The 24,639-nt window shown below is 47.5% G+C and overlaps 1 protein-coding gene across 4 annotated transcripts in view; it reads right to left on the bottom strand.

The window, feature by feature from the left end:
* ACACA (acetyl-CoA carboxylase alpha) overlaps positions 1 to 24,639 on the bottom strand; it is a 210,694-nt gene that overhangs the window by 102,606 nt on the left and 83,449 nt on the right. For 2 of the 4 annotated variants that reach the window (XM_029611732.1, XM_029611731.1), the window contains 5 exons: positions 17,524 to 17,631; positions 14,197 to 14,253; positions 12,758 to 12,802; positions 6,113 to 6,154; positions 5,768 to 5,983 (listed from right to left, as the gene is read on the bottom strand). In XM_029611732.1, coding sequence (XP_029467592.1) covers positions 5,768 to 5,983; positions 6,113 to 6,154; positions 12,758 to 12,802; positions 14,197 to 14,253; positions 17,524 to 17,631 — 468 coding nt within the window. The remainder of the gene's footprint in view (positions 1 to 5,767; positions 5,984 to 6,112; positions 6,155 to 12,757; positions 12,803 to 14,196; positions 14,254 to 17,523; positions 17,632 to 24,639) is intronic. The other 2 variants (XM_029611735.1, XM_029611734.1) reach the window with 1 other exon arrangement.

Below are 24,639 nucleotides of genomic sequence, written 5' to 3' on the forward strand. Positions count from 1 at the left end.
GGTTGCACGCGGCTATTTGTACTAGTTTTATGCAATGAGCTTGTCTCCGTTGGGTGCAGCAGTTGCAAGAGTACCTGCTGACCTCTGGTGAGGAGGCAGACAGGGCTGAGAGAATTGAGGCAGCAGTGGCTTATGATGCGGATGCTCTATGATTTGGTCCGTACCTCATCTCGCATTATGGCGTCTGCGGTTTCCACCAGAAGGCTGCTCTGGCTGCGAAACTGGGAAGTGGACGTCTCCTCCAAGGCACAGTTAGGTTCACTGCCTTTCAAGGGTCGAATCTTATTTGGGGAAGATCTCGAGCAGTTGATGCAGTCTCTTGGGGATAATAAAGTCCTCAGGTTGCTGGAGGATAAATCTAAGGCATGAGGTTTTTTCAGGTGTGTTCCCGTTTTTGGCTAGATAGGAGATCTCGGCCGTCAAGACCTGTGTCTGGGCCCCAAAGAGAGTTTTCTTTTCAGGGGCAGTCCAGGGGTCAATCCTTTCGGGGTGCTCAAAGGCCATTCCAAGGCACCACCAGAGGGAGTGCTTCCAGTGTTAAGTCCTCGCAATGAGGCATTGCTGGTCCACTCCGTCGTTCCTATTATAGGAGATCGCCTGACGAGGTTTTACGAGGAGTGGACCAGTATTACTCAGGACCAGTGGGTTCTCAATGTGGTAAAGGACAGTTACAATTTAGAATTTGCTCGTCCCATCTGTGATTTGTTTCTAATTTCCCTGTGCGACTCCTTGGACAAACAAGTAGCAGTTGTCTGTGTCGCCTGGGGCGGTGATTCCGGTTCCCAACAAAGAGCTTTGCAGGGGAAGATATTCCATTTACTTTGTGGTTCCAAAGAAAGAGGGGACTTTCCACCTGATTTTAGATTTGAAGAAAGTAGATGTGAATCGGTTATTTATAGTAAATGTGAATTGGTTATTTACACTTTCGAATAATAGAAGGACTAGGGGGCATTCCATGAAGTTAGCAAGTAGCACATTTAAGACCAATCGGAGAAAATTCTTTTTCACTCAACGCTCAATAAAGCTCTGGAATTTGTTGCCAAAGGATGTGGTTAGTGCAGTTAGTGTAGCTGGATTTAAAAAAGGTTTGGATAAGTTCTTAGAGGAGAAGTCCATTAACGGCTATTAATCAAGTTTACTTAGGGAATAGCCACTGCTATTAATTGCATCAGTAGCATGGGATTTTCTTAGTGTTTGGGTAATTGCCAGGTTCTTGTGGCCTGGTTTGGCCTCTGTTGGTAACAGGTTGCTGGGCTTGATGGACCCTTGGTCTGACCCAGCATGGCAATTTCTTATGTTCTTAAAGTAAATGCAGCACTTAAGGCTCCGCGTTTCAGGATGAAAACCCTAAGGTCAGTGATTGCGGCGGTTCACAAAAGGAGAGTTTCTGGCGTCTCTGGATCTAACAGAGGCCTATCTGCACATCCCCATTCATCAAGCCTCTTAGCGTTTCCTACAATTCATGATTCTGGAGCAACATTTTCAGTTTCAGGCCATGGTGCCACGCACCTTCACCAAGGTGATGGTGGTGGTGGCAGCGGTGCTCTGGAAGGAAGGGATTTTGGTGCATCCATATCTGGGCAACTGGCTTATCAGGGCAAAGTTGGAGATTCTTTGTCACCAGTCAGTTCAAAGGGTTCTCGATGTGCTCCAGTCATTAGGTTGGGTAGTGAATGTAGTGAATGTAGTGAAGAATCGCCTGTTACTGACACAGTCCCTGGAGTATCTGGGGGCTCGGTTCGACACTAGCCGGCAAGGTGTATCTCTCAGAGGAGCGCATTTTGAAGCTGCAGGGGCAGATTCGGCAGTTGTTGCAGTTAAATGTGCCCAAAGTATGGGATTATTTGCAAGTTCTGGGCTCTATGGCCTCGTCACTGGAATTAGTGCCATGGGCTTTTGCTTACATGAGACTGTTGCAGAGAGCGCTTTTGGCTCAGTGGAACCTGGAGTTTCAGCTTCCGTTACCACTCGAGGGCGTCGCATGGGAGAACCTTTCCTGGTGGCTTCTAACTTCCAATCTCGTCCGGGGTGTGGACCTCAAAGTTCCAGATTGGGTGGTCGTCACTACTGATGCCAATCTCTCTGGTTGGGGAGAGGTGTGTCAGCTCAGGGTAGCTGGTCCATGAAAGAGTCTACGTGGTCTATCAACTGGCTAGAGACCAGAGTGGTCCGCTTAGCCTTGCAGGAATTTCTACCATTAGTGAGAGGTCGGTCAGTGAGGGTTCTCTTGGACAATGCGACGATGGTGGCTTATATCAATCGTCAGGGCAGAACCAAGAGTCAAGCAGTAGCCTGGGAGGCACAAGAGTTAATTCTTTGGGCAGAGCAGCATATAGCCAAGATCAAAAACGTTCAAGCAGATTACTTGAGTCGGATGGTGTTAAATCTGGGCAAGTGGGAATTGTTGGAGTCCACGATGCAGCTCATTCACGAGCGGTGGGGCTCCCCTAATCTGGACTTAATGGCAACTTGTCTGAATGCCAAGGCCTTTCGATTTTTCAGTCAGAGGTGAGGGGGTCGATGCTCTGGTACTGCCTTGGCCACGGGGGGGGGGGGGGGGGGGGGGGTTCTCTTTATGTCTTTCCTCCCTGGCTGCTCGTGGGCAAAATGTTGCGTTGCATAGAAAAGCATCAGGGAGAAGTGGTCTTGGTGGCACCGGAATGGCCATGGTGTCCGTGGTTTGTAGATCTGGTCAACTTGGCTGTGGACAGACTAATTTGCTTTGGTCATCTGGGGAGTCTTCTGCATCAGGGACCCATATTTTCTGACCAGGCTGCTCTCTTTTGTCTAGTGGCATGGCTTTTGAGAGACGGCGTTTGAGATGTAGGGGCTATCCAGAGGCGATTATTACTATGTTATTGCAAACCAGGAGAAAGTCTACTAATATTTCCTATGTACGGGTATGGAAGGTTTTTGAGTCCTGGTGCTCCACTAAAGGTGTTCGCCCTCTCAGGTCGTCAATCTCTGACATTTTGTCCTTCCTGCAAGAAGGTTTCACCAAAGGCTTGTCTCTCGGCTCACTTAAAGTTCAAGTGGCAGCTCTAGGTTGTCTTCATGGCAAGATAGATGGATCCCTTATTTCTGCACATCCAGACGTTATCTGGTTCCTTAGGGGGACAACGAATTTGTGTCCTCCACTTCAACGGGTTTCTCCATCCTGGAATCTTAATCTCATCCTCAGGGGGTTATGTGAGGTTCCTTTTGAACCACTCCAGAGAGAGATGCTGGTGGCCATATGTTCGGCTAGGAGGATTTCTGAGTTGCAGGCACTGTCATGTTGGGACCCATTCCTTCAGATTTCGAATTTGGGGGTCTCATTCGGGACAGTACCTTATTTTTTGCCAAAAGTGGTTTTGGCATTTCACGTGAATCAGATAGAGGAGCTCCCAGCCTTTCCCTCAGTGGACACGTCAGAGCTGAAATTGTTAGATGTAAGAAGTGCTTTGTTGAGGTATCGCAAAGTAATGAATGACTTCAGGAGGTCAGATCACTTTTTTGTTCTGTGGAGCGGTCCAAAGAAGGGCTTTCAGGCTTCTAAGGCTACTATTGCTTGTTGGCTTAAGGACGCTATTGGTTCCACTTACATTATTTATTGTCGTTCGGTTCCGGAGGGGTTGCGTGCTCATTCTATCCATTCTCAGGTGGCCTCATGGGTGGAGGCTCAGCTTGTTTCTCCATAGGAGATTTGCAGAGCGGTGACTTGGAAGTCGCTACATACGTTTGGGAGGTATGAGTGGGAGGTATGAGTTCCCCATCTTTTGGTGAAAATGTTCTGCGAGCGGGACTATCCAGCTCCCACCCTGAGTAGGGAGCTTTGGTACATCCCAGGAGTCTGGACTGATCTGGGTACATACAGGGAAAGAAAATCTTACCTGCTAATTTTCATTCCTATAGTACCAAAGATCAGTCCAGAACCTGCCCATTCTATTGAGGGGGAGAGTCGCCCGCTCATTCTGTTTTTATAGCAGCGAATATTTTTCATATTTTGTAGGTTTTGGAAAGTTTGGACGTTTTTGAAATTTGTTGTGATTTGTTTGGGTATAGATTAATACTGAGGAACTGCAAGTAGCAATTGTGGTTAAGAAGCAGTGCCAGTAAAACTTTCTCTGTCTCCATCTGCTTTCCTTTCTTCAAAAAGAGGCTCTGTGAAGCCCCTCGAAGGCAAGATTCTTGGTGAACACTGGCGAGCACTGCTATACATGCACAGTGACCCCCTTCTGAACAGATGATACTAGTGCCAGACAGCATTACCCGCGATGTCCTGCACTGGCAGGAGCTAAGCTCAGCTCAGGCCCAACACATTTCTGCAAATCAAAAACCACAGGCCTTCTTCTGAAAATCAGTCAAGGGCTTTCTGCAGAACTAGCGCTACAGTACCAGGCTTTGTCCTGATCCCTCTCCAGCTAAAAAAACAGAGAGCACGGGAGTCCACATTTAAAAGCTCTTGGGGTGAGGAAAGCAGGGAGGTACAAAACATGCAGATGATACAAAATTATTCAGAATAGTTAAATCAGAAGATCAGAGATAAATTGCAGGAAGACCTTGTGAGACTGGAAAATTGGGCATCCAAATGGCAGATGAAATTTAATGTGGATAAGTGCAAGGTGATGCATATAGGGAAAAATAACCCTTGCTATAGTTACACAATGTTAGGTTCCATATTAGGAGCTACCACCCAAGAAAGAGATCTAGGCGTAATAGTGGATAACACATTAAATTCGTCGGTTCAGTGTGCTGCAGCAGTCAAAAAGCAAATAGAATGTTGGGAATTATTAGGAAGGGAATGGTTAATAGAACGTAAAATGTCATAATGCCTCTGTATCGCTCCATGATGAGACCGCACCTTGAATACTGTGTATAATTCTGGTCGCTGCATCTCAAAAAAGATATAGTTGTGATGGAGAAGATACAGGGAAATGATAAAGGGAATGGAACAGTTCCCCTATGAGGAAAGGCTGAAGAGGTTAGGGCTGTTCAGCTTGGAGAAGAGACGGCTGAGGGGGGATATGATAGTGGTGTTTAAAATCTCTTCTCTCGCCCCTTCTCTCTTCCTAGCTGCACCCCTCCCCCACCCTCGTTTTTTGTATTTTCCTCCTTCAGTTATATTGTAAACCAGCATGATGTACCCACGAATGTTGGTATATAAAAGCTAATAAATAAATAAATAAAATAAATAGAACAGGTTAATGTGATTCGGTTATTTAATCTTTCAGATACTAGAAGGACTAGGGGGCACTCCATGAAGTTAGCACGTGGCACATTTAAAACTAATCAGAGAAAGTTCTTGTTCACTCAATGCACAATTAAACTCTGGAATTTGTTGCCAGGGGATGTGGTTAATGCAGTTAGTGTAGCTGGGTTTAAAAAAGGATTGGATAAGTTCTTGGAGGAGAAGTCCATTACCTGCTATTAAGTTGACTTAGAAAATAGCCACTGCTATTACTAGCATCAGTAACATGGGATAGACTTAGTTTTTGGAACTTGCCAGGTTCTTGTGGCCTGTATTGGCCACTGTTGGAAACAGGATGCTGGGCTTGACCCAGTATGGCATGTTCTTATGGGGATTCATATTTAATAAAAGGTGAAACTGGACAAAAGCAGCAAATCTATATCTAAAGAACCTAGTTTAGAAAGCAGAGACACCACCAGTGCTGCAGTTCTGAGGAGAGTCACCCAATCACAAGAGCCCATGATTTGGGATTCCCTCTTCCAAGAGCACCAATACAGGAATTTCTATATAAAGAGCACACCGAGCACCATCACTTACCTTTGTGACCAAATCCGAGTGCCTTATGATGGCACGCACGAAGAACCTATAATCGGTCACCTCGGTGCCCACCTCCACCTTGGCGGCCCCCAGGTACAGGTGCATCTTGTGATTAGCACAAGGGATGGCCGTGAGGTCGAAGTTCCGCATGCGGTTCAGCTCCAGTTGGAACGCCAGCGCTGGCTCCAGGTGCCGGTAAATCCGGTCCTCCTCAAACTGGAAAAGGGGGAGGGGAGAAGTTTTGGATCTGTGAGGAGGCTCCATTGATTATGTGCATTCAAAATGACCCCTCCCCACCCCCAACACACACAGCCTGCCCCAGCTATCCTGAGGCTTTCATCTTACCTTATTCCTGGCACGGAATGTGAAAAATTTGGGGAATTCCCTCTGTGAGGCATAAAGATAAAAAAAAAAAAAAAGAGGAGAGAGTTTTTATTAGCTTTTAGTCTCAAACCTCTTCTACATTTTAATGTACGCTGCACAGATCCAGTGCATTGTAGCCCCTCTGGTACAGAGTTGCCAAACAGCTCCAGAACACAGTCCTGGTTTTCTCTTGTGGCAAGCAGTAAGGAGGTGCGAACCTGCTTTTCCTTTAGAAAACTGAAACTACAACTTCATGCATGCAAAGAAGGCAAATCCAGGACCGGCTAAGCCTGGGTGACATGGATCCATCTGGAAATTGCAAATGGGTCAGGTCTTCAGAATATGAATATGAATATGCATGAGATAGATCTGCATACAAATGAGGCAGTATGCGTGCAAAATATCTCAAGCCAAGGAGAGAGGAGATTCTACTCGCTTACCAAATCTAAACAACAGATCCCAATAAACTTGTTATCAAACAATTAAATTCCCGGCAAATGACAATATCATAAAGATTGTTGCTCTAATGTTGTAATCTGCAGCCTCTCACCACGCAATGGGTCGCAGGCTGGTATCAGCTTACAGAGCTTGATTTAATATAATCATTTATTGTCATTTGTCCACCCCCCAAAATTACCTTTATTCAATAACCAATCCTATAGACCTATTAGTAATCACTCAAGATATAAATTTTCACTGAACAAAAGCGTTCTTTGAGAATCAAATTCATCACGAATTAGAATACTTAGCCGTAAGTTTTCATCGAGCAGCTACATTGCTTTGCTTTTCAATTTCAACATCCCAACATGTTTCGACTGAAATATCAGTCTTCTTCAGGGGAATTGTAATGTCTCGAATCAGGCCAACATATTCACTATATCCCGGACCGGATTTGCAAGTCTCTCTAGAGAATCAAAAAATGGCGCCTCAGCGTCCTAGTTGGACGCTGAGGCGCCATTTTTTGATTCTCTAGAGAGACTTGCAAATCCGGTCCGGGATATAGTGAATATGTTGGCCTGATTCGAGACATTACAATTCCCCTGAAGAAGACTGATATTTCAGTCGAAACATGTTGGGATGTTGAAATTGAAAAGCAAAGCAATGTAGCTGCTCGATGAAAACTTACGGCTAAGTATTCTAATTCGTGATGAATTTGATTCTCAAAGAACGCTTTTGTTCAGTGAAAATTTATATCTTGAGTGATTACTAATAGGTCTATAGGATTGGTTATTGAATAAAGGTAATTTTGGGGGGTGGACAAATGACAATAAATGATTATATTAAATCAAGCTCTGTAAGCTGATACCAGCCTGCGACCCATTGCGTGGTGAGAGGCTGCAGATTACAACATTAGAGCAACAATCTTTATGATATTGTCATTTGCCGGGAATTTAATTGTTTGATAACAAGTTTATTGGGATCTGTTGTTTAGATTTGGTAAGCGAGTAGAATCTCCTCTCTCCTTGGCTTGTGTTTAATTCAGGAGAGGTAGTTGCTTCACAGTATTTGATTGCAAAATATCTCATACATGTTTATTAGGGATATCCTGAAAACCTCAAAGACTGGACGTTAATGCCGCTGACATAGTACCTGAATATTATGCAGTAGCCCAGGGATGGCCAATGCTGTTACTCAAGAGCCATAAACAGGCTTGGTTTTCAGAACACAAGACTTGCCAAACTGGGTCAGACCAAAGGTCCATCAAGCCCAGTATCCTGTTTCCAACAGGTAGGTCACAAGTACCTGGCAGGAATCCAAGGGGTACATAGATTCCAAGCTGCTTATCCCAAAAATAAGCAGTGGATTTCTGCAATTCTACCTTAATAATGGTTAATGGAGTTTTCCTCCAGGAACTTGTCCAAAGTTTTTTTAAATGCAGGTACACTAATAGCTTTCACCACATCCTCTGGCAATGAATTCCAGAGCTTAATTATGTGCTGAGAAAAAAATATTTTCTCTTATTAGTTTTAAATATTACCTAGCACCTTCAGAATATCCACAATTAATTATGCAGGAGATAGATTTACATGCACTGCTACCACTGTATACAGATTTATCTAATGCATATTCATTGTAGATATCCTGAAAAGCAGGACTGTTTGTGGCTCTTGAGGATCGGAGCTGGCCGTCCCTGCAGTAGCTTGTGGTATGTGAGGGAAGTAGAAGCAAGAGGGCATGCACGGATCCAGGTAGAGTCTTCCCTGGCAAAGATGAGCTGGGGACAGGCAGGAGTTATGCGAAACACTTCCAAAGCCCGTACCACCCCTTTCTCCTGAAAGTTATTTTAAGCTCTCACTGCAAAGCATGGGATGTGTGACTCTGCTTTACCTTGTTTCTCTAATGGACTCCAGCTCCCAGAATGCTCTAGTGCAGGACTTGAACAAACAGGATGAGACAAAATAAACCACTGTAGTGAAGCGTCTGCTCAGCTCCTGCCAGACAGGCCTGCATTTAGGTAGAGGTAAGATGGGCAACCGCCTAGAGCATCAAATTTTGAAAGTATCAAACATCCATGCCAAAGAAGAGCCTTCTCCCTCTTGTGCCACTTCAGAAAGGCCCCACCAAAGAACTCTGGTCCAATGAGCTCTCAGAAAGGGCCCCCTACCCTCATCTTCCAGTCCTGCCTTTGGGCACCAACATCTTAAAATCGGTTCCTGCGGCTGGTGCTACACAGAAGGCCATCATGGACACAGCCATGCTTTAGATGCATGCAGCCACCTCGGGGGTTCTGGGTTTGTGTCAGTGACTCTGTGTGAAAGCTTCCAAAGGAGAAAAGAGAGAAGGGATGTGTATCTTAGTTCAGTTCCACAGAAATCTGCAGGTTTTGCAGAGATTCAGGTCAAATGACTTGTTATTCAATTTAATGAACAATGCTTGTAAGCAAAAGACCCCAAAGATCATTTTTGCCACGGTGACAGATTTGCCCCAACTGGGCCATTGAAAAAGATAATATTAACCCCCCCCCCCCCCAAAAGGAAAAAAAAAGACTTGCACATCCTTAGTCCAACCTAACTAAATACTCTAAGCCAAGAAAGAGGACAGTCACATGGATACAGACCTTGAGCTAAAATAATTCCCCTAACTCATACTTCTGTGCTCCAAGCAATAAGCCAACCTGTCTCCTTTCAAATAACTGAGTGCTCTATAAAATACCTTCAAACACAAAGTAAAGATTTGGTCCTTTTAAAGTACCTTACCCATATACTGTATCCCAAAGAGCCAGCGACAAAGAATCCAGAAAGGAACCCATCTCTTCAGGGTTCACCTATAGCAAACAAGGTAGTAGACGGCAGCAGAAAAAGATCAAGTTGCTCATCCAACCTGCCCTGTTACTCCTGATCTGCTCTGCCAAGGATATGTCCCAGCTGCCAGCCTTATGGCATGACCATCTGCAGGATATCACTCCTTATTTAAGATAGTTTAGTCATCTTCCTCCACTGTATTCTACCCTCTTGGGTATCAGAACATACTAGATCCCTTTTCAGTTCAGACCCAGCACCCCCTCCCCTTCCTAGTCCAACAAACAAGGCCCTGCAAAACAGCCAACAAGTCCAGTATGGCTATAGTCCAAACATCCCGCCTCTCAGAAGCCTGTGGCTTTTCCCAATGGTGCCCCAAAACCACCAGCCTGGACCACGTGATGAACATGCAGCCTGCCAGACAGACCCGGCTGCATGAGCACACACATTTCTGCTAGGATATTTTTGCATGCAGCATACCAGACAAACATAGATGCTAACTAATTCTGTCACCACATACTACAGGGAAACAGGGGGGTCGAAAACGAAGGTGTCATAATCCACTATGTTGGTGGGAGGAGCAATCAGACAGGAGTAGCAATCTGATGTATTTTGTAGGCGGAGTAGCAATCTGTTGTATAGACTGCTGGAGATAGTAGAGGGTGGATCCTTGGGCCGGTGGCAGATGACCACGCCCCTGGGGAAAGATCCCGAGAGGGACCACCGGCTAGGCTTAGAGTATGAAGACAGACACACATTAGTTCTTTTATTAAACAGGTCTTTCAACCACCAGAGATGGCAGTAGTGAGCTGTAGTGCCCAGCAGGGCTGAAGTCCCTCAGATACTGGAACAGTGATCCCTGGATGGCTGAGCTGTTGAGAAACTGTAGACAGTGAGTAGGCAGGGTATGCAGAGTTCATGAACAGAACTTAGATGACAACACTTGCATATTGGTCTCAGGGAGCTCAGGAGCTGGAAAGGATAGGCCCTTGAGGAGCGAGTACCTGGTTCCAGGGAAAGCTCTGAGAGAGCAATGGTAACTCACAATGATGTAGACAGTGATGGCTTCCAGGCAGATAGTCAGGAACGAAGGCAGATAGTCAGGAACGAGGACCGGTTCCTGTCAGTAAACCTGAAAGGTAAAGAGAGAGCGAGGCCCCTGAGGAGTGGGTACCTCTGGTAAGTCCGAGGAGGCAGAGTAGCTAGAACGAATCCTTGCTAACTCAGTTTGTTAGCGATATCAGAGACCTTTAAATATCGGAAGCCGATGACGTCATCTCAGGGGACGCCCCTGAGGTTCGCACCCTTGCTGGTACTTTACTCGGAGCGCGCACGCCCTAGGCTTCAGGCAACATGGCGGATCTGCAGCGTCGAGCCAGTCCGGGGACGCCGGAGAGAGACGGCAAGGAGACGCCGCGGCAGCCAGCCATCCTTCAGACCCGGAGGGAGTCGCCACAGAGGTAAAGAGGGCGGAGTGGAGACGTCGGACAGCGACGGTCGCAACAGAAGGGACGGACAGATGTCATTCCTGCCCTGTGAACGGCTCCTGTCATCAGAACAGTCCCTCCCACAGAGTGACCAAAACCTCAGGAACCTGAACCCACAGGTGAAAAGCAATTTAAAATGAAAGTCTCTGTGTTCTTCTAAGTTACCAAAACTCCAAAAGCGCACTGACTTTTACCCCCACAAAGCCAAATTATCCAACCCCTGCTGGGTTCTAATCAGCCGACCATCATCAAGACAATGAAATTAATTTGCCTAAATTAGCCAATCAAGACACCCTGCAAACCCAGCAATGTGAAAATCTGCAACAGAAATCATCATACAAGATTATTACACTAATAATTGCGTTAAGAACCTAATGAGATGAGGAAATTGGAAGATCACTGGAGAAACTCCATTCCAGCAAGACATGCTGGGAGCTAATTATATAGACTGTAATTAAAAGAGAAAGTCGAGCCCTGCCCCCCCCCCCCGAACCTTCCCAAGTAAGGTTCATGGCAGGGTCCGGAGACTGGGACTTTGATGTCCAGCGAAGTAGGGCAATACAAATAGATAATGCCCCAGGCTGAGCGAGTCTCACTGTCAAGGTTAACGCAGCAGGGCGGCAACACCTAGGAAATGCCTGCTCTGAAGGATTAGAGAAAACTATTAGAACTTAAAAAAGGAGGAGAAAGAAAAACAATAAAGTGATCTTCAGATTTTGTTTTATTGGGTTTTTCTGCCCTTTTTTCAGTATTGATCAGTGCCAACAGGGAAGGATGGGAACATTAGGCTTCATTCTCTGAAACCACCAGTATTCCCACCTAGTGAAGAAAAGGACTGAGACAAAAAAGGGTTTTACCAACCCCCTGCTCATCCACCTCTCAACCAGAAGGGATGCCCCACCAGGCCCTGCCAACCTTCTGGGAAGAACTCCGGATAACGTAAATCTAACATTTTATTTTATCTTTTTTTCTTTTTTAACTTAATCTAAGACTGCAGGTTTTGAACCGCCACCATCTGCTGGAGACAGAGAGGTTGAGGACGTTATATGCCAGTGTCAACAAACTTTCTCTGTCTCCATCTGCTGGAAGGGAGGCAAAACCCAGGAGTCTGAACTGATCCGGGTACGTACAGGGAAGGCTATTTTTGCTGGCTGATGCTCAATTTGCAACTTTCTGCAGCTCAAAGGTGAGGCTGAAGGCTCTCTACAGCAGGGATGCTTTACGAACAGTGCTAGGTACACGATGGAGCAGGGACTTTCAAAGCTGTTTACAAGCCGAAATCACAGGTTTAGGCCCATAAACGGCTCATTATAGAACTGCGCAGAAAAACGTGTATAGCCAGATCCTGTTCATGCTTCTACACGCACAAAAAAACAAAAAGCATTCTGAGAGGATGAAGCTGCATTTAACATGCACACTTTAGATTTTAAAAGTTTGTGAATAAATTAACCTGCAGAAGTTACACCCTGCAAGCAGCCGCTTGTAATTTGTGTGCATTATTTGGTTAATTTTCAAAGCAAACATACGTGTGAGTTTGCTTTGAAAACTGGATTAACTGATGCACTTTGGCGATGCACAAGTTACACAGGTGGTTATAAAATTTTCCCCTCCCTAGGACTGGCCTCGCGGTTAGAGCACGGGGCTGAGAACCAAGAAAACCAGGGTTCAAATCACGCTCCCCTCAATGGGAAAGTTGTTTCATCTCCTGTTCCCACTTGTGAGCAGTTTGGGGCAGAGCTTTACTGCACCTGAATACTAATAATGCCGTAAGCCACCTTGCACGTTATTTGGAAAAGCAGGCAAAAAATCCCCAAATCATTATCCCTACTGTATATTATTTCACTGAACTGCTGAAGAGCGCTTATGGAGACAAATCAGCTCTCTTTCTCTCCTTTACTTACCTGAAATCTCTGATCCACCTCACAGTTGACCTGTTTGCTGAAATCCTTACAAATGATCACAGAAGGGCAGGAAGAGAAGGAAGCAGAAGACAGCTGCTAATTAATAGTGAAATTAATAAGGAATTAAGACAAATTACAGCCGAGTCATGGTTCAAAGTGCAAGGCTCCTCTTTTGGCGTGATTTTCATTTTATCATTTCTAAGCTTCAAGCAACATTTCCCTACTCCACATTAATGTCCCCAGGCGGGAAATTAAAAGCTTCAGGATATGGCCAGACATGGAGACAGCCGAGCTGCGTACTCAGCGACTAAAGCAGGCCACCCTGCAAACGCCACGGTTAAAAAATAAATAAGAATTAAAAAAAAAACAAAAAACCCAAGACCTTGGCAGTCAAAGCAATTAAAATCAGCGAGCTAACCTTGTTGATTTTAGATTTTCTTTCTTAGATTTGGCATTTTTTTAAAAATGGCTTAATGGCTCTTGAGCATTACAGGTTGAGGGCAGGGGGAGCAGGGAAAAAAAAAAAATCAAGCTGCCGTCATGGAGGTGCACCTGGGGGACTGGCCCTACAGCGTGGCGGGGCTCGGGCAAAGAGGGTTCTGAACAAAATAAGTGGCGAGGCCGTGAACCAAGATGCTCACTCTTTTATTCTACAAAAAAGAATTGGCAAAAAAAAAAGTAAATTCAGGCATTTAAAATAATAAAGGAAGAAGGCAGTAAACATATAAGGAAATTGAAGTTTGGTAATCCTGCTTTAAAAAAAAAAAAAAAATTTTTAAACAAACAAAAAAAATGTGACCAGTGAATTAGGGGGATCCAGTGAAATCTCTCTCTGCCTTCCCCAGCAACCCAAAAGGAACGTCCCAAAGCAGCCCCCGAGAGGGGATTGAGAGTAAGAGGGAGAGAAACCCCAGCAGCTATTCCGTTGGGCTTTCCCCAACGGATTTATGTTGTTAAGGGGAAACAAGGTTTTGCATTTATTTTAAAACCATTCAAGTGCTCTTTAGCAATTGATTGCGAGCAGGCAGTGCACGCCAGCTCGCTGGGACCGCTTGTTAGAGGAGGGGGGGCCACATAGACAGGGTCCCTGGCAAGATATTCTCTGGAGACACCTCGGCAGTCAAAGTGTGCCAAAGAAAAAGATTTGCAATTTGGCATTTAAAAAAAAAAAGGAAAAAAAAAGACTTTGAAATTTGCAAATAAATTTCTTGTTATATATTTATCTACTTTTGATTTATTTCACTTATGTTTAATTCTACTGTTTTATTTTATTTCTGTTGGTAATTTTGATTGTTACCTCATGAGCTTTTACTTAAAAAGGCAGGAGACATTGAATTGATTGCAAACATCATTCAAAGCTTACAAAATGAAAAAAAATGAAATGAAAAAAAATGAAAATGAAAAAATAAAAAAGCACAGAGGACAAGGGGGATGCATACTTTCTGTGCCACGAGGAAGGTCAGTCGGCGGATCCCGTGCTCGATCAGGACAGCTTTCTGCCAGAGGAAGAACATGGAAAGATAATTAATGTAACAAACAGATCTTATTTTTGGGGGGGGATAGGTGGAGAAATCAGAGAACAGATACAGGACGGAGAGGACGTGTCTTTAGGAGAAAGGCTAAAAAGGTTTCATACAAGAAAAACCAAAAGAGTACAACATGAAAACGGAAAACCCAGGAACTTATAAAAGACAGAAATGCAGTGGGAGACTTAGCAAGAGAGGAAGAAAGCAGGAAATAAACCAACCCGAGCACAACAAAGCTCTGCAGTCTTTGTTTTCTGATTCTACAGCCGGGGCCAGTTAGAGTCACTGGGGGCCCAACCTGTGCCAGGTGCCCTAAAAGCTGCTGGGGCCCCAGGTTAAATGCCCTGCTAACCCCCCTTCCTCCCTGTAACAGGCCCCGGACTGTAGCAATTACAGCTTTTGGAGTAAATTTCCAGTGGGATATCAGACTACTAGAGCTATTCGCATAAAGACACACAGCGTCCTGATTTCCAAGCCCGAGGCACCCGCACAAATCGAGCTGGGATATCGGGTCGCTCTGCGCAAACTGGGATGTGGAAATGGCATGCTGTCGAGATTTTAAGATGATGCAAGCACAAATTCAGAACCCGTTCCCAAAATGCCTCTTCTTTATGTTCGTTACGAACGCGCGCGCGTAGGATTAAGCCGCTGAAAATCCAGGTAAGCACGGGTGGGTGGCTTTTGCAGGCTCATTTTTACGAACGTAAATTTGAAAGTTTAGTCCTTGGCATGCAGGGGGCTACCCGTTGCTCCAGCTCCTCTCTCTCTCTACATTCACTGGAAACGTTTCTTGGGCATCCCCTGCCACAGACCACACGGTAAAAAAATTTTACACAACAGTAGTTTGGCTATTGCTGCCCTACAAGAGAAAGAAAGACGACCCAAGAGGACGCAGCAAGAACGCAAAGGGAAGCTTGCGGCCCCAGCCTACAAATCTAATATGGGTGTTTCCCCTCCTACCGGGGCAGGAACTTTGCTCACCGGACTTTGGGAAGCATCAGCATTGGAAGGAGCTGTTCTGGGGGAGGGGGAGTGGGGTTCTGCTGTTAGTGGAGGAGCCTTTTCTGTGCAAATGCTCAAAGGCTTCATCTGAGATCAGACTGGACGCTCCTGGTCTTCCACCAGCCAAGGACCTTAAAAAAATGGCAGCAGATCATGGCCAACAGGCCCGTCTCATCTACCCGTTTCCCCCTTCCTGTGGCAATGCTGCAGACCCTTTCATCTCCAGCTGTACCCACGACTCCCACCACTAAGCGGCTTCCGCACCCATCCCTGGCTTTCTTGTATTCTGTTACTGCTTAGGCCTCCACCACCTCCCCCGGAAGGCTATTTCATGCATCCCATCGCCTTTTCCGGAAAAATCAAGTTTCTTCTGGAACTGCCACATGCACTCTACAAGAAAAAGGGGCCAGAGGTTCTGAAGATTCCCTAATCCATTTTTGCATCGATTAAACCTGAAACATGCAACGTGCGAGGACTGACTCCCCCCTCAGTTATACCCGACCTCACACAACAAAAGGGAATCCACTCCCTGCCCCAGAGGTAAAGAGAAAGCAGGGAGGTTTCAGAGCATTTCTTTCTGCAAACATCCTTCAAAATCGTTTCTCATATCATGAAATTAAAAAAAAAAAATAAAAAATTGTAGGCCCTTCAAAAAGAAGCAGTACCAGTGCCCATACAGTATGACTGCACTCCCCCCTCCCCACTATCCCCAGGCAGAGAAAATAACCTTAATATTCTGCAATTTAAGAGCAAAATATAAACACACACACAAAAAAAAATTGGTTACGGCATTTAAAAATTCCACAAGTGTCAGATAATAAGAACACAGCGCTGGGGGTCTGATTACACTGTAATAACACTGGCTCCCCCGCCCCCGCCCCATCCCGGGTTATTATCAGGCGATTAGACAGAGACACCTGCAGACTCTCCATTTCTACCCACTGCTTCCATCTCCTCCGCAGGTCATTTACAAGCAGACGAACCTAATTCCTATCAGCAAGCTGAGAACGAGGATTACTGGAGGAGGGGGAAGGGGAAGGCGGGGGGGGGGTCTTACTTAAATGTTTTGCGTTTCTAAAAAAGATATTATTCTTTTTCCCATCTTCACTTGCCTGGAGCTGGATCATGCCAGTGAACAATCAAAACTGCTTTTCCCTTTCCCCTTATTTGCTGCCACTTTTTAAGAGCAGATGTAAAAAAAAAAAAAAAAAAAATGTGAAGGGTGGGGGCTGCATCGAGTACTTTATGCCACCCCAGCACTAGTGAAAATCCCACTTCAAAAACACCAGTGAGCTGATGGCAGAGGACGGGATGGAGAACCCAGCTGAGCTGACACTAAATATGTTCTCTTCCTACTGAGAACTTTTACAATGTTTGGTTTTTTTTTTCAGGATGTCCCGGTGATTCAGCTCCTGGGCCCAGCCAGGATTGGGGAATGCTGTGGAGGCTCTGGGCAAAGCCCCTGGAGTATGGAAGGGGCGGTAAAGGGAAACTCAACCACTGCACAAAAAAAAAACGCAGCGACTCTCACTGCTCAGGCTCTGGCAGTCTGAGTCAGGGGCCACAAACTGCGGCTCCCTCCAGGACCCGTTTCGCCACAATCCGCGGCCCCTGGCCGAGGAATGGTCAGTGCAATACCTTCCTCGCGTCATCAATCATATCAGCCCAATGTTAATCAAGCCCCAAAGGGACCTCAAAAGAAGCTGTTGGGTGAATAAACAAAGTGATCTCCTGATCTAAGGAACTTTTCCAGAAATAGCAAGGCTGGCCGTGAAGCTTCATGACATAAAAATGAAGATGTGAAACCCAAAGGCCAGGAGTATAAATCCCATCCACACCCTGCTGCGTTGAAGCTTTGTTGGCTCTTTTGGGTGGAGTATGTAGGCAATCATGCGATATATCTTTCACAGAGTCACATGCGCAGATTATGTCTGTAAGTAACACAAAAGGACCAGACTGAAGCAAACACTTGTGCATAAACCCCATGTTAAATTTTAATAATCAGGCAAAAGTTATCACTTCAGGAAAAAGACCCACAGTACTCTTTTTGCAGAAGGTTGTCATGTCTGGTTTAAATTTCCCCTCCATTGAGTATTTTCCCACTTCCTGACGGTGCAGGAATTTAAATCCTTGGGAAGAAGCCATGCTATTCCCACACCACACCCAACATGCTGGCCTGCGAGGCCGTTTACACATGGTTTGCCCGGTCCTTGGCTTGTTGTCAGAAGCAGTGCTTACCTTGCTCTGGGTAAAGTCTCTGAACATGGCCGCCAGGCCGTCATCTGCAATGTCGCAATCTGTCTTGATGGCAACGTTCAGGATATGGATGGGCTCTTCCCTGGCACTCTGTAAACGTAAACCAGACCAATAGTCTATCAGGAACTCAATACCTTAGAATTCTCTACTTCTGGCCCAACATGGATCCAATTTTTGTCACTTTACAAGTCACAGACTTTTAAAGATTGCTTTAAATGAGCATTATCCATAAAGGCCAACAGTGGGATGTGACATAGGAAAACTGGTTCTTTCTTACCTGCTAATTTTTGTTCCTGTAAGACCATAGATCAGTCCAGATAAGTGGGTTTTGCAACCCTACCAGCAGATGAGAGCAGAGAACAAAATCTTTGAGGCATTGTTACATAAACAAGAGTGCCATCTGCAGTCGTTCATTATTGACCTGTACCCAAGCCAAAGATCAATCCCTAAAACCCTCTCAGGGCAAAGAGGCAACTCAGGGTTGGAACCTCCTGCACTGGAGCCTCTCATACGTCCATAAACCAAAAAAACAGACTGAACTCAAAATATGTACAAACTGCAAAAACTCTTTGAAATATGGTACATTGACTTTAAGGAAATTCAGTCTTTTGGCAGCAATAGGATGGGTCCCTGGACAGATCTGTGGTATTACAGGAATGAAAATTAACAGGTTACCTAATTAGTGAAAGGTTATCTGCTAATTTTCGTTCCTGTAATACCTCAGATCAGTCCAGACAAGTGGGTTATGCATCCCTACCAGCAGATGGAGTCAGAGAGCAAAACTTTGGGCGCTGCTACAAATACGAGAGTGCCACCTGCCTGTAGCCAAGCCCACAATAACTAACAGAACTAACAGGTGAAGAGGGTTGGAACCCAAACATAACCTACAACCCATTCGCCCCCATGAAACATATAACCAGAAAAAAAACCACCTTTGAACTGCTCCATCAAGAACCTCTGCAATAGGAGAATGTAAAAAACAGCAAAACAACCTAGTGTAAGGCAGTCTTTCGGAATCTGAAAAGGGGTGGGCCTCTGGACTGATCTGTGCTATTACAGGAACGAAAATTAGCAGGTAAGAACCAATTTTCATTTCCTGAACATACCCAGATCAGTCCAAACAAGTGGGATGTACCCAAGCCACCTACACCGGGAGGGAACCCGAAAGAGCCACGCACAGTACACGCTCACCAAAGGACAATTCATCAGTAGCCTTAATGTCCATCCGATAATGCTTAGTGAAAGTGTGAAGTGAAGACAACACTGCTGCCCTACAGATTTCCTGAGGTGACAAAAGCTGACATTCAGCCCAGGAAGTAGCCTGGGCCCTGGTGGAATGTGCTCTCAGACGCAAGGGTGCTTGACGTCCTCGGGCAATGTATGCCGAGCAGATAGCTTCCTTAATCCAGCAGGAGATTGTAGCCTTAGAAGCCTTGTCACCCTTCTTAGGCCCGCCGAATAAGATAAACAGATGATCTGAACGTCGGAAGTCATTGATAACCTCCAGAAAGTGCAACAGAGCATGCTGTACATCCAAAAGATGAAGATCCTTCTCTTGAGGGGAATCCTGGGACCACTGCGGGAATCCTGGTAGATTCACCGTCGTCTGATTGACATGAAAGGCAGAAACAACCTTGGGGACGAAGGATGGAACTGTGCGCAGTAAAACTCTTATCATCGTATATCCTAAGAAAAGGATCACGACACAACAACGCCTGTAATTCTGTTACACATCGAGCAGAACAAATGGCCACCAGAAAAACGGTCTTTAAAGTCAAATCTTTAATCGAAGCCCTGCGTAAAGGCTCAAAAGGGGCTCCACAAGGCACACGAAGTACCAGATTCAAACTCCAATCCAGACACAATGGGCAGACAGGATGACATAAATGTTTGACCCCTTTGAGAAACCGGGCAATATCCGGGTGAGCTGCTAGCGAACAACCGTGAAACCTGCCTCGTAAGTCACCTAAGGCTGCTACCTGGACCCAAAGGGAATTGAATGCTAAACCCTCAGCCAACCCCTGCTGAAGGAAATCCAACACCTGGGGGACATCCACTGATAACACGTCCAAGGAGTGCTGGAGGCACCACGCCTCAAAAAGCTTCCAGACTCTAACATAAGCCATAGAAGTAGCCGGATGTCGCACCTGAAGAAGAGTGGAAATGACCTGTTCTGAATATCCCCTCAATCACAATCATCGTTTCTCATAAGCCAAGCCGTGAGAGAGAGGCGATCCTCCCAATCTGAAAATATGGGTCCCTGAAGGAGCAGGCACGGGAGATGAGCCAGCTGCAGGGGACCTTCCAGAGCAATGCAAACCAGATCCGCAAACATGGACGAAGTGGCCACTCTGGAGCCACCAGCACTACACTGCCTGGATGTCGCTCTATGCGTCAGAGAAGTCAACCAATGAGAGGCCAGGGGGGGAAGGCATAGAGAAGAATTCCCGTGGGCCAAGGACACACCAGGGCATCCAAGCCTACAGAGCCCAGCTCTCGGCAACGACTGAAGAAGTGCTCTGTCTTCGCATTGGCCCGAGTTGCCTCAGATCTAACTGAGGTATGCCCCACCTGGCACAAATGAGGTACCAAGCTTCGGGAGCTAGCTCCCACTCCCCCGGATTGAACTGTTGTCTGCTGAGGAAGTGCGCTTGAACATTCTCCACCCCAGCAACATGTGATACGGCGATTCCTTTGAGATGGCATTCCACCCAGGTGAACAAAAGCAGTGCTTCCAGCATCACCGCGAGACTTCTTGTCCCACTTTGCTGGCTGATGTAAGCCGCCGTCGTTGTGTTGTCTGAGTCCACTTGCACCATTCTGTTTTCAACTAGGGGTAAGAATGCTCGCAGGGCAAGTCGGACAGCTCTCGTCTCGAGTGGGTTGATGGACCAGGATCTCACCATCGGAGATCAGAGACCTTGAGCGGTTTTGTCTGCGCAAACTGCTTCCCAACCTGACATGCTGACATCTGTGGAGATCACCACCCAATTCGGAGGGTCCAGATCCACCCCCTGCTCCAGATTGTTGCACGAGAGCCACCACGACAGACTGACTCTGGTCTCTGGAAGCAGCGGCATTGGTAGGTGGAATTGTTCCGACACTGGGCTCCACCTCGACAATAGCGCATGCTGTAATGGCCGTAAGTGAGCGAACACTCACGGGACCAAATCCAAGGAGGAGGCCATGGATCCTAGGACTTGTAAATGATGCCAGACTATAGGATGCACCCTCAGAAGGAGGGTCCGGACCCAGTCTTGCAACTTCATCACCCGGTCCGATGCCAGGAATACCTTGCCGCGAAAGGTATCGAAAAGCGCTCCCAAGTAAACCAGTGATTGGGTGGGCTCCAAGTGACTTTTCTGCACATTTATGATCCAGCCAAGCGACTGTAAGGTCTCTCTCTGGACTGATCTCTCTCAGTCCTCCCACGACTTCGCTTGAATCAACCAGTTGTCCAGGTACGGATGGAATAGAATCCCCTCCTTGCGAAGGAAGGCTGCTCCGACCACCATGACCTTGGTGAAAGTACGTGGAGCTGTCGCCAGTCCGAAAAGAAGGGCTCGAAACTGGAAATGCTGGCCCAGCACCTTGAACCACAGATACCACTGGTGGTCCTGCCGGATCGGTATGTGCAGATACGCCTCTGTGAGGTCCAGGGACATGAGAAACTCTCCTTTCCGCATGGTGGCCATTACCGTCCTCAGAGTCTCCAGACAAAAACGAGGGATCCGAAGACACCAGTTCACCTTCTGTAGATCTAGGATGGGACGAAACATGCCCTCCTTCTTGGGGACCACAAAGTAAACTGAGTACCGACCCTGGCCCTGCTCTGTCAAGGGAACCGGGACAATGGCCCTTAGATTGAGCAGCCATTGTAGGGTCTCCTGCACCGTGCACGAGACCACGCGGGACTCCACAAAGGACTCCTTAACCAGGCGTGAAAACTCTAGAGCAAAACCATCCCTGACCACATTGAAAATCCACCGGTCTGAGGTAATCCTTGCCCACTCCGCATAAAAGCTGGGCAATCTGCCTCCGACAGCTTTGATGGCAGAATGGGTGCTCGTGGCCTCATTGAGAGGGCTTTCCACTTCCCTGCACCGAGGATTCCAGATTCCCTGCCTGGACAGCGTCCACCGCGAAAGGACTGCTGACATCCCGGGGTCTGCTTGGGTCCAGAAGGCACCGTACATCTGCCAGCCCGGTATCTGTGAGAATCCTGAAAACGAATCCGGGGGGGAAAACACCTTCCTCGAAGATCTTCTATCCTCTGGTAACCTATTGCCTTTGGACTCCCCTAGCAGCTTGACCAATTGGTCCAGATCCTCCTTGAAAAGGAGCTTGCCTTTAAAGGGAAGGTTACAAAGTTGGGATTTAGAGGACAAATCTGCTGCCCAATTACGCAACCAGAGAAGCCGACGCGCCGCCACTACGGACACCATGCTATGTGCGGAGGTACGCACCAAATCATACAAGGCATCTGCCACATATGCGATGCCCGCTTCCAGATGCATGGCCTGTAACGCTCCACTTCCGCTGGCACTGGTATTGGGAACTGCCTCCTGAACCCAACAAAGGCAAGCCTTCTGCATAAGGCTAGTGCAAACCGCCACCCGAAGAGTCGGAACGGCAACCTCAAAGACCCGTTTCAACTGGATTTCCAGCTTGCGGGGAAAAGATATTGTTGGTCCCCGAATCCCATCGAACACCGGATTAACTCCTTCACTATCAGACTCCTTTTGGGAAACCTTAAGGCCCAGGACCTCCAAAACCTGGGGAATAAGAGGCCGCAGTTCCCATTTAAACAAACGGACGATGCTGGGATCGTCTCCCTCCAAAGCAGGGAACTCGCCTGCATCCCCCAGATCAGGAATCAGCCCCGGGTCCACCCCCGGGTTCGGTACTGCTCCCGAGCCCGGCACTAGCCCTCTGGCCCCAGGGATCTGTCCTTGAGCCCAGAGTGAGGCTGTTCCCCATACACTGCTGGGGTTTCGTGGGCCTCCCCCTCTTAGATGGCAGTTCCGACTGATCAACCAGTCGCCTGGGTCTCTTGTGCGCCGCCTGCTTCCTAACTAGGAAGGCCTGGTGCAGCAGGAGGATAAACTCTGGTGAGAACTCTCCCGGTATCTCCTCACCCTCTGAAGGAGCATCAGGCACCAGCAAGTCATTCCCAAAAGAGGGATCCTCCCCCATGGGGCCAAAACGGGGGGGGGGGGGGGGGAATCCTCCTCATGCGATCCGCAGCACGAGGAGGCCGCATCTAGCACCTGTCCACGCGCACCACACGCTCGGCAGGCCTCCGTTTTGGATCGGGGTGCCATAGTTATTCCTACGTCACCACGCGGTCCGCGGCTTAGGGAGCAGTTAGACGTTCGGCCTAGAAGTGCTCGCTGCCGCGCTTCACAGCAAAAAATTTCAGTCAAAACGCCTCGGCCATTTAACGTCCCGAAGAGGAGGGCCGATGCAGGCTGTGCTGCGAGCCGCGCACCAGAGGCCAGCTTACCCCCTTCCCCTGTCGAGCAGCCTGGAGCCCCGGGAGCTGAGGAAATATGTGGGGGAAGATGCTGCACAGACAGGCACCAACTCCTTACCTCAGATTCCAAAAAAACAAAACCATTGCTCTTTTTTTTTTTGTCTCATTACTTTTTTTTTTAAACTTTATGGAGCCATCTTCTCAGTGCAGGGAGTCGAGGGAGCAGCTTCGGTGGCGAGTAAACCAGGAGCCCCTGGCTATCAACACACCGGATCGTTGCGAACGAAACCCTAGGCAGGGGTGTCCAACCCCCCCTGGATGCCCGGCTTCCACTGAGGGATGGCCCACAAAGGTGCCTAACACCTCAGGGAGCTGACCTACCAAAAAATTCCTATCTTTCTCAACAATTTTCCTAACTAACAAACTGCAGGAGTGCACCTCTACCATCTGCTGGAGTCACCCAAACAAAAACTTCCCTCTGAAGGGGAGGTTTGACAGCTGACCAATTTCACAGCCACAGGAGCCTTCATGCCACCACCGCAGAGGCTGTACTTCTAGCGGCAGTTCGGACCATGTCATACAGAGCATCAGCCACATAAGCCACCCCCGCCTCTAAGAGGGCCGCTTGCACTGCATCAGATGCCGCTCCTGAATGCTTGCCATGTGCCTTCTGCACCCAGATCAAGCAGGTTCGCTGCCTCAGACTTCCACACCATTGCCCGAAGAGTCAAAGCTGAAACTTCAAACAGCCGCTTGAGCAGCTTCCTGCCCTGGACATCTTTTAGAGCTGCCACTCCCACTACCAGGTTGGTCATCTTTTTGGCAACCACAGACACCACTGCATCTCCCTTGGGAATTCTCCTCACCTCCCAAGTTCTGCTCCGGCAAGGGATAGAGCTTCCCCATAGCCCTCGCTACCTTCAGGCCCGTGTCTGGAGATTCCCTCTCCCGATCCACCAACTTCTTCATCTGCTTTGGCAACAGGAAAGCTATAGGGGGTCCCCGCAATCCCTCCAGGAGTGGTATCACCCCTTTCTTATCCAAATCCTCCTGGGCGGCTTTAAGCCTGAGCTCCTCCAGCACCTGGGGAATCAACAGACCCAGATTGTCCCTTCGGAACAGCTGGACCACTCTCGGTTCATCACCTTCCGCAACCGGAACCGCATCTGGATCTTGGGAATCTGGATCCTGCATTGGATCCCCCAACGCTTCAACTGGACCCTGGTTCAGATCCTGCAACAGACCCCCCAACAGGGCCCTTGTCCGGCCCCACCAGACTCCCTTGCAGCTGATCAGGATCATCCGTACTCTCCGATGAATCCTCCTCTTTCGGGGCTCGGCAGAATCCCAACATGCGCAGGATCCCTCCTGACTTCACTGGTCCTCTAGCCTTCTTAGCCATCCGGGACTTCTTAGGTAAGGGTCTCTTTGCCCCTAACTCCATTCTAGCTAAATAAGCCTGATGAAGGAGAACAACAAAACCTGTGGAAAACGCCTCTGGGTCCAAGGAGGAAGCGTCCTGATCTTGAGTCCCTCCCCGTCCCCTGCCCCCAGCAGGGTCCTTTCCCACCGGAAAAAGTGTGGGAGGGGAGTCCCGAGGCTCAGAAATGGCAGCCTGCACT

Source organism: Rhinatrema bivittatum, chromosome 8 (assembly GCF_901001135.1).
Source record: "Rhinatrema bivittatum chromosome 8, aRhiBiv1.1, whole genome shotgun sequence".
Taxonomy (NCBI): domain Eukaryota; kingdom Metazoa; phylum Chordata; class Amphibia; order Gymnophiona; family Rhinatrematidae; genus Rhinatrema; species Rhinatrema bivittatum.